Source organism: Apostichopus japonicus, chromosome 10 (genome assembly GCF_037975245.1).
Source record: "Apostichopus japonicus isolate 1M-3 chromosome 10, ASM3797524v1, whole genome shotgun sequence".
NCBI lineage: Eukaryota > Metazoa > Echinodermata > Holothuroidea > Aspidochirotida > Stichopodidae > Apostichopus > Apostichopus japonicus.
This window is the reverse complement of record NC_092570.1, coordinates 16,627,588-16,637,442: the sequence shown is the minus strand read 5'-3', so window position 1 is coordinate 16,637,442 and position 9,855 is coordinate 16,627,588. Positions and strand designations below refer to the sequence as shown.

Below are 9,855 nucleotides of genomic sequence, written 5' to 3'. Positions count from 1 at the left end.
TTTGATATCAATACGCAACACAATTAAGCGATCAACTTTCAAACAGTACGTACTACACAATAACAATAACAAATGAAAACAGTTGCCATATGATCCTACACAGCAGAGACGTGGCAAAAACAGAACAGTATTATCGTCTGTTAAGTCTGTCACGATGTATCAAGATGCGTAGACAACCTTCATGTAAGTCTACAAGTTGGAAAAAAATATATACCAAGTCCCTAATACTAAACCAACCTCAAGAGTAGGACAAACACCATTCCTGCCACTTGACCATTTATCTTCTCTTTATACCCAGCCTACAACCATGTAACAGCTCAAGTCATTCTCAACTCTATACCAAAAAAATCCTCCTATTATATGTGTTTTCGATTCTTTTTAACCTCTATATTTTTCCTCAGGCTACGCAGTTGGCCTGTAGCCATTCTTAGTTTTTCTTAACTGATCCCTGCAACTTTTCACGGTTTACTATTTAACCTTCAAAAGTGATAGATTACATATTTACATATATATCTCTGTCTACATCATCACACAGTTCTTTACAAAGAAACTTAATCAAGGTTCTTTGAAGAATATCCACGCTTTTAAGAAGTGCCCAATTATATATACATTTATAAAATGTACAACACTAAGAAAGTCAAATAACGTCTGTATTATTCACGTGCAAGCAGATGTTCCTACATCACACAGCATAGCAAGTTAATATTATAATATGGCTTTACTTATCTCTTAAACCCATTTTTATTTTATGTGTGCAATGTGCTTGCTTCTCAATCGTCGTTATCCATGCTTATATAGATAACATGCAGCATATACCTATAACATGTTACTACCATTATCGTATCAAATGACAGATTGGCACTGATATGAGTACCGCGAGCAGTGGCGGAGCTAGGGGTATTGGTCAGGGGGGGGGGCGAGAATGGTCTATAGGGGCGCTTTGACACTATCTAAGAGGAGCGCCACCGCAGGTTGGCGCGGAGCGTACAGGAAATTCTTGAGTAAAGATACTCCCTAGATCGCCGGAAATGACCCTTTCCAATTTGCAGATAAACGAAGAATAAATAGGTGTCATCGCCATTTGTGACAACTCGGAAGTTTATATGGGTGTTGAGTACATGCGCTTGGAAATAGTTTCGTACAACGGTAGTGCCGATAAATTAAAGACCGCCGTTAGAGCATTTTGTCAGAAAATTACACAAACAAAATGTGACAAATGTCAATAGGTAGATGAGAGCGCAATAAAAAAAGTCAATTATCGCGAATAAGTAAAAAGTGGTAAAAAGCTGAAAAGGGCGCCAGCAGTCCATTTGAGTCCGTCAGGGGGGGGGGGCATCCGCCCCCTGACTGTATGGACGCTCCGCCACTGACCGTGAGTAAGTTTTCAGAGGGATATTTTCTCTGTTCCAGGGTACGTACGAGTTGAACAGTATCCTGTAAAGACATAACCAACGGCGTTCCATACTAAATTGTCCGCAACATCTGCGCTAGGCTATGCAACTACACTAAAAGATATGCACATAGCCTACTACTAGTATTTTATTTACTATGCACAGAAAGAAGTCCTAAATTAAGTCTAAATGCTGAACTGATAATATCGAGTAGGGAATCACGGTAAATAACATAAAGTAACATCACAAGAGTTATTTTTCTCTGTGAAGAGTTTGTCAAGTAGCCTTAATAGCATATGGCCTAGGCCGAATTACTATTGCAGCCACTAAGTTATACGCTATCTGTTGTCAAGGCGATGTTTACGTTCACTAAGTTACAATACAGTCCTTGCTGTCGAGGTATACTGTTTCATGTACGTCTAGGCATAGGCCTTGTAAGTGTAAGGCTACACTATTAATATTATTATTATTAATTATCAACGGGCTGATTGACCTACCTTAGCAGAAAACCGTCTCAAAATCTGTGCGCGGCTGGTCTTCAGGTGCCGATTTTCAGTTTAACCTGAACGTGTCTAGGCCTAGGCCTACTGTACTTTCGTATATGAGGCGCCAAACTGTGATGTTTGTCTAAAGCCTTGACCACACAACTCATGTTGAATCAATGGTCTTGAATGAGCCAGTTTGTAATTGAATACTAGCCTACAGTACTACTAGTCCGTCTTTTGCCATCAATTGATCATGCTCCAGTCTGGAGTAATTAACATGATTAATGATGTGTTGTGATAAGCCTAGGCTAGGTCTATCTTGATTGCACTTGCCCAATTTGTTTTCTGAATCTACATTCTTTGGTACAATTATAGAATACAGGGCCATTCATTAACTCTTCCCAGCATCCGGATGCGCGGATGCGCGGTGTGTCTGTACATGTCCGTACACGTATGACGCCCTCTAAAATTCCATCACGTATTTCATTTTGACTCCGCATCCGCGCATCCGCGCATCCACCCTGGGAGTACTAGGAAAGGACTTAGATAATTTTCGAAAGTTTACCCATATACGATATACCATCACGTATTTCATTTTGACTCCGCATCCGCGCATCCGCGCATCCACCCCGGGAGTACTAGGAATGAACTTAAATAATTTTCGAAAAGTTTCGACACATACCATCACGTATTTCCAATACTGAAAGTCCCGTATGTACGAAGATATTCCACATCAATAGTGTGTCGTTCTTAAAAGGCATCCGTACATGTGTGACGCCCTCTAAAATTCCACCACAGAAGTACTATCTGAGCATCCGCGCATCCGGATGCTCAGACAGTATCATCGAGTGGCCCTGTATTCTATAATTACTCCCATTCTTTCAGGCATTGGGACCAAGCCAAGCCAAACTGTCATGTGTTTCAGAATCCACATAAGTTCCATCTGGTACAACATCATTGACTGATTTCTTCTTTAGTAGGAAAACCTCAATGTTGTACATTTCAGATATAAGACTCAGAGATGTCAGAAGAAGATAAAAAGGTGGACGAAGATGCACCTCCTCCGGTTACTGAAGATGGTGAAGAGCAAGCCCCCAATACTTATATGATTAGACCAAATTTTGCCCACAAGTATGTCTAAACAATGGTTTTTATACAAAGTGTAGAGTAAACTTAATATGTTGAACTCCAACTAACTTTAGTTAGTAGAGTCCCAAGTTTCATATCAAATTTGGTTTTTGAGATATGCAGCTTTCATTTTCACTGCAGTGCAGCACCACTGCTTACATTTAGTTTATAATTTTTTTTCAAAGATTAAAGAGAAATGTAAAGTTTTAATTATAAATCAAGTAGATTGGAGGTCAACAGAGGTGAAACTGTGTGAACATTATAATTATGATTATGTCAATGGAAAAGGTTGGATATATTTGTTTCATATGTAGCATTTGGGGGCCAACTTTAAAAACTTAGTGAACATAGATTAACTCAAAGTAAATATTGGATACACTGGATGTGTGTTTACAAGCACCCTATTGTTGTTATGGAATTCAAAGGTCAATAAGAGTCCAAGTATGAAACTTTGTAAATTGTGTAAGGGGTGTGTTCCCTAGACATTGAATGCAAGAACATTACTAGTCACTTGAACATGAAATTAAGACAGGTAAAATGTGAAAATCTTGCGTGCAATGTTACGTTATATACATGTTCTCATATAAGAACTTGGCTTTCTTGTTCTACCCAATATTCTTTTAACCTAAACAATCACTGCTGATCCATTTACAACCTTGGATACAATAGAACACAGAAGCATAACTGTTAAAATTACTTAAAAAATCAGATAAAATCAGATGAAATTAGATCATTAGTATATATTTATATATATATATAGATATAAGTATGCACACTGTGGATTCTGCAGTTAAGTAAGATGCTCACACAACACCCTACAAAAATTATTTGAGATAATTACTACAAATTAAATATATTTTCATCCATATTCACTTTACCAGGTTCAGAGCTGCACATGTGAAAGAGGTTGTCCACTCAGTGTTAAACGAGGAATTAGCTGATAAATCCTACGATGCTGACGAAACTACTTCACTTTGTAAACATCTGAGCAATGAAATTAAAGGAAAACTCAAAGGTACAGTACAATGTTTAGATATTCATATATGCTCTTGGTACTTCTTGCTATGGAGGGGGTCGCGAGGATGGGGGGGGGGGAGGGAGGGAAGGGATGAAAGAGGAAAATAATAGTCTTCATCTTTATATAAGTTACTGTAGTAACTTAAAAGTGCACAGTTGTACTTTTTCCCGCTACTGTGTCTGCGAAAAAGTTCAAACAGTTTCTTGTATGTCCTCTTGTCGATGTGAAACTGAAAGTTGACTTTTGTCTGTGGTGATTATGTACTCAATCACTTTAATTGAAGGATTCAAATTCTGTTTGAATTTTCTTTCTTGTAGATCTACAGTTGGAAAGGTATAAATTTATCGTCCAGGTTGTGATTGGAGAGCAACGAGGAGAAGGAGTAAAGTAAGGTTGACTTTTTGTCTGTTTTGATTTTGTACTTTAGTCACATGCATTCCACAGAACAATATTTTGCCTTGGATTTTAAGACTATTTGGTATTTTGAGGTATTTGCCCTAAAGTTGTAGGCTGCTAAAATTAGTAAAAGTTTCAAAGTTGCCTCTCTAAAGGAGTGTCAAATTAGATAAAGTTAAATGTTTTGAGGGCGGCATTAAAGTCTGTGTTGAAGGTTTAGAATCAGTGACCAAAATAAGACTTTCTAGCATATTGGGCCCAATACTGTTGATCTCTAAAGATTTTTTCCACGACTTTCCATGGTCATCGAAAAGTTCTTGGACTAAACTTTTTCAGTTTTTGATTCAGTTATGGCGTGTGTACGTACGTGTTTGTGAAACCTTGGCTTGTAAACATACCTCACTCGTGTAGTTTGTATGAACTTCAGCTTTATACTTAGTACATAGATGCCCCTTGGTATTGTCTTTTGTGGACATTTTAGCAAAACAAAGACATCGTCATGACTGTGCAACTTGTTCAATTACTACACCGTACAACGTACCAGAAAGAGATTTTTTAGACCGTCTAGAGTGATTGCATAATCCTATTCTTAGTATTATTTTGTATACGTTTTGTAAATTTGCATGAAATTGGTGACCACAGACCTGGAAATGGCTGATTTGAGACTAAAATGATGATGTTAAACTGTTGACTGCCATTGTGTCAAAAACTAAAATAAAATAAAACTTAATTTCTAATTAAAATTCTACTAAATATATATATATTTTTTAGGTTCTGTTATATATGTGCAAAGATCTATGTACAGTTTCCTATTGGGGAAACATGCTTAGTTATAACTTGCATAGTTATATATGTGAAGGTTTTTAAGCACTTAATTTGGTTTGCAATATATGCCCTTTCATTGAGTTTTTAAGTGCCCTCCTTTTTTAATACGTGGTGATTTTCTTTGTAATCACTCACTTGTATAAAATTTAAAATTGTGATATCAGTGCAGTTATTGTCCATGCATGAACTCCCCATTGAAGCAATTAACACCATGCATTTACATCGCAACAAAACTAATATACCTACATACATAGTAGTACTATAGCATACAGTCTGTAGCCTTGAAAATCTGTAAGAACTCATTAAAACTCAAAGAAAATGGAAGGTTTTATCTCATTTATTATGCTGTGTTCAACTGTGGTGAGGTGAATGAAATGGTTCTGCATAAGGAAAGTACTGTCTTGCATATTTTAGTAAGTATGTAACAGCATACAGGCTTGAATGTACCAGCCAATTGTAGGACTTGTAATGAAACCATCGGCAGGCTTGCAGAGCTGTACTGTAATTCTATATATAAGGATGGAGAATAATTTAATAAGAAACGTTTCATTTTATTCCATTTATTTGCATCATTGCACAATAATCTGTGAAGCCATTCTTTGGAGTACCCTAGTAGCTGGATTCGTTATCAATTAAAACTTGGAACCATTATTTAACCTTGAAAATATAAATTCATTTGTGTGATTTGATCTTATTTCATCTTGGTAAATGTGTGATCAACATCTTCAATCAGTGATTAGCAATTTTTGAAGAGGTCGTCCTCCTTGCATTATTCAAATAAGAAAATGAAAGATAGTTTAATGTTTTTTGGTCCATGTCTGATATTATAAATTATTGCACAATATCTGAATAATAAATGTGAATATATTTCACAATTTTGTAATCTCAAGAACAGAAGGAGCTATCAAGATAGGAATTGGACCAATGTGTTTATTTCTATGTTGCTCTATAATATAAATATTGAAATCATTCTCATATTTCATTTTCTGATACAAATTAAAAACAGAAAAGTCTGGAGATAGTATTTCTATTCATGTGTACATAGCAAGTAAACTGACCAGCAGGGTAGCCTAGTTACAGACCTTTTACTGACAGTATCAGTTATATCAGCATAATGTGTGCAGTTTCTTGTCTTGTCTTTTGCCAATATCTGTCAGGATTGGTTGTGAATGCTTCTACATTCTGACACAGATAACACTACAAGTTATTATCACACTGTTTGATCACACTTTTGATTTTTCCCCTTCCCTTTAAAATACTCATTCTATTTATGGGTTTTCCAACATTCCTATATTCCTTTTGCCGATATCTTTTCAGCATGGATTTGTAAATGTTTCACAAACCTTAACTGTAGCAGATGATATCAAACATGTTTAACATTCTCAGCAGTGTAACGATGAACTTGGGGGCAAGGATCAGATGGGGCCCCTGAAGCGAGCAACCATTCACTGGGGGGGGGGGAGAGGGGGGAAATTATGATGATGTTCCATGTGTAAAACAATAAAAAGCAGATAGTTTAGAGACAAAATGATGAGCCGGTTGAGCTGTTATTTTCCTATTGGCATATTTTGTCGTAGATATTGTGCATATATTTCTTAACATAACCGCAATAGCCTGACGAAATACAATTGAGGATCCCCACATGTTTTCGATGATATCAACGTTGTCACTGTTAAATGCCAAGTGATGTTTGTACCCTTTTCTTTTGCTTTCTTTTCTTTTTCCATTCTGACTTGGCTCTTTCATCTTTCCATTCCAACTCCCTACAGTATATCTGAGTTTAATTAATGTTTATCAGCCGTTATCTTCATCTCTCATCATCTTTTCTGATCTATTTCGAAGGATGGGCTGTAAGTGCTTCTGGGATTCCGATACAGATAACTGCGCACAAGATATCTTTATGAACGTAAGTAACCAAGTAACTGTTGCAGTATTTTTTCCTTTCTTTTGGCAACAAAACTTTCCCTTCACATTGATCACAACCTGTTATATGACAGCAGATGAACTGAGTAATGACTGTTTATTAATGTGAGGTTAATTGTGAGGGGGGGTAGGGGGGGTGTATGTGATCAATGTTGAATCTTGCATAAACATACTGTAGGGAGAAGTACTATGGAGGAAAACCATTCTCTTCATAGCCATTTTAATTGGTACTGAAAGTTTGGTTACTGCCAACCATTCTTTAATCTCTTTTATCAGTCCTCATCCCCCCTCATCTCTCTTCTTCCTGCACATATCACCCGCCCTCAATTTTCTCCTGTTTCCATTTTGCCGATTGGATTGTTAATGTTTCATGGCTCTTTAACAGCCACAGATGGTATCTAATATAAAGCCCTCCACCATTTCAGTATACCTGCCCACAATACAAAAATAACAGTACAATTGGATTCTACTTGTTTATTTTGTTCTATTGAAGGATACAATGTTCTGTGTAGCAGCTGTCTTTGGGGTGTATTTTTACTGATGTGACACCTTTGACCAGTGACCAATCAGGAGTCAGGAAGTTTCACCTTGAAAGAAGTTGTACAGATGCCAACCTCATGCAGCACCTTGTTCTGTTATAACCATGTGAAGGTGTTCATGTGAAGGGTGTTCACATATCTATATGGGATATTGAACTTTATTTAAAACCAAGTGCTTTCGATATGATGCTAAGGCCTTTCTTAGAGGCAGTATATGTCATAAGAAGGCCACATTAAGTCTGTATTCCCCTCAATTATTGGCAGTTTTAAGTATTTCCTGCAAAGAATTTTTCTCATGGAAGTGTTAAGCTTTTTGTTGTTGTTTGATGTACAGTGTTATTAGAGTTAAAATTGGACCAGTGAGACAGAACACTAGTCAGATTTTAGCAATGGATCGCTGTTTCAACGACCATTCGCTCTTTTTGTAGCATATTTGTCAGCCGACTTTATGACCTCTCATGGTGTTAGACGCTGATGCGAACACTTTAATAACACTAAATAAATGTAATATTTATGAAGGAGAGCAAAGCCAGAATTCTTTTAAAAGGTATTTGACATATATCTCACCCAGCACTTTGGGAATCTTTAAACTGTATAAATTAGATTTTTACTTCAGTGTTATAGTGCATTTGTGATCTATCTTCTGGGCAAAAAAAATGCTTAAAAATTCTAACTGGTAAAGAAGACCAGATGTAATCTGATTGAAAAAGCCCCCAAGGTCCTTTTTTTTAAGCTGGATTGAGTTAATTTACATGAAAAATGCAGATAACAATGCCTCCTGAAGTATGGCATATCAACCATCAAACGGATATCCGTTTGTAAAAAGATCTTTAATTCGAGGCGCTGATGACCATCTATGATGGATGGCTTGATGGAAAAGTTAAGTGTTGATTTGTCAGAGTCCAATCAAAAATTAAAAAAAAAAAATTAAAAAAAAAAAAAAAAATCAAATAAAAATGGAGTGCAGTTTATTTGTCTCCTACAGCTATCCCCAGGTCAAAGATATTTATCTTTAAAGTATAAAAAAAATGTCTGAATTGCTCCTTTCTGGTTTGCATCCATGAGGTAGTCCTCCAATATTAAACCTTTGTGTGTTTTTTTTATTGTTGTTGTTGTTATAAATTGCAATATGTCTGATTAAACATGTTCCCTTTTTACTTTCTGTAAACAAGAGAATAAAAAATTACCCATGGAAGTGTGAATCAGATACACACTGTCCCATCTTTAATGTGTGAAACCTTTAAATTACTTTTAGTTGGTACATTGTAGTAATTTATAATAACAAATTGACCCTAATGGACCTGTGTTTGTAGTGTGAACCGTAAGCAATGGTAAACTAGTGTTTGTGCGATAGTAGACTTTGTCAAGTTCATATTGTGTACCATTTTGATGTATTTCAGTTGTTCTGTGCAGACATTTTCTACTGTTTGAACACATTAATGTTGAGAATACCTTGAAATACTATGTAAATACAGAAGCGAAACATCAGAGCAAACCGTCCTTTTGTTTCTTATATTAGCATTCTATTTCTGTATCCTTTTTTCTATTTTATTCCTTTTTTGCTGAAAAGAAGATGTGCCAGAGGATAATTGCTGCTGCAGTAAATAAATATGCATATATGTAAATTTATGCTGTAACTTTAGGAAGGAGGAAGTTACATAAATTTATTTAAATGTGTACTAGTGAATTTTGCTGCGATTAACTATGTACCATTTGTGGAGGTACTGAGATTTGAAATTGTCACAGTTAATACCATAAGTGATGTCGAATAAAATGGGTATGATGTCATATTTGCACACTGACAGCAAAATATCTTTGTTTTTGCTGCCGTTTGTATTGTTTGATCTTAGATACAGTAAGGAATGATTACATTACAAGGACAGAAACCATGACGTGTTTGTACACATTCATTAGGCTTTACTGAATGTTTCGGTGGTAATATCTACCAATGCTTGCCTCTCATCTCCCCCTCCCCCCCACCTCCCCCATGCTTTTACAAGAAATCCTGGAAATTCTTGCATCCGTCATAAATACATTTACCCACAGACTTTTCCAGAACATTAATGTAAGCTGGCAATAACCTACTCCCTAAACCCTTACTAGAACTACTTTTTGAGGACAAGGTTTTATCGTATTAATATCAGAAAAAT

At 36.2% G+C, this 9,855-nt stretch overlaps 1 protein-coding gene across 4 annotated transcripts; it reads left to right on the top strand.

Moving 5' to 3' along the window:
• The first annotated feature begins 1,452 nt into the window (after nt 1–1,452).
• LOC139974679 (dynein light chain Tctex-type protein 2B-like) lies at nt 1,453–8,618 on the top strand. Of its 4 annotated transcripts, none has more exons than XM_071981951.1 (6): nt 1,453–1,601; nt 2,883–3,007; nt 3,886–4,019; nt 4,340–4,409; nt 7,086–7,149; nt 7,660–8,618. In XM_071981951.1, exons 2-6 carry the CDS (start codon nt 2,898–2,900, stop codon nt 7,705–7,707), a joined length of 426 nt encoding a protein of 141 aa, XP_071838052.1. In that variant the 5' UTR covers nt 1,453–1,601; nt 2,883–2,897; the 3' UTR covers nt 7,708–8,618. The 4 variants fall into 4 exon arrangements, with proteins under 4 accessions (XP_071838052.1, XP_071838051.1, XP_071838054.1 ...); XM_071981950.1 differs by having other exon boundaries at nt 1,459–1,614; XM_071981953.1 differs by lacking the exon at nt 1,453–1,601 and adding an exon at nt 1,726–1,790.
• The last annotated feature ends 1,237 nt before the right edge of the window (nt 8,619–9,855 follow it).

Coding starts and splice junctions, on each gene's coding strand:
- LOC139974679 (XM_071981951.1), top strand. CDS start 2,898: ATGTCAGAAGAAGATAAAAAGGTGGACGAAGATGCACCTCCTCCGGTT. Junction 3,008..3,885: donor AGACCAAATTTTGCCCACAA/GTATGTCTAAAC, acceptor TCACTTTACCAG/GTTCAGAGCTGCACATGTGA. Junction 7,150..7,659: donor CACAAGATATCTTTATGAAC/GTAAGTAACCAA, acceptor GTTCTATTGAAG/GATACAATGTTCTGTGTAGC.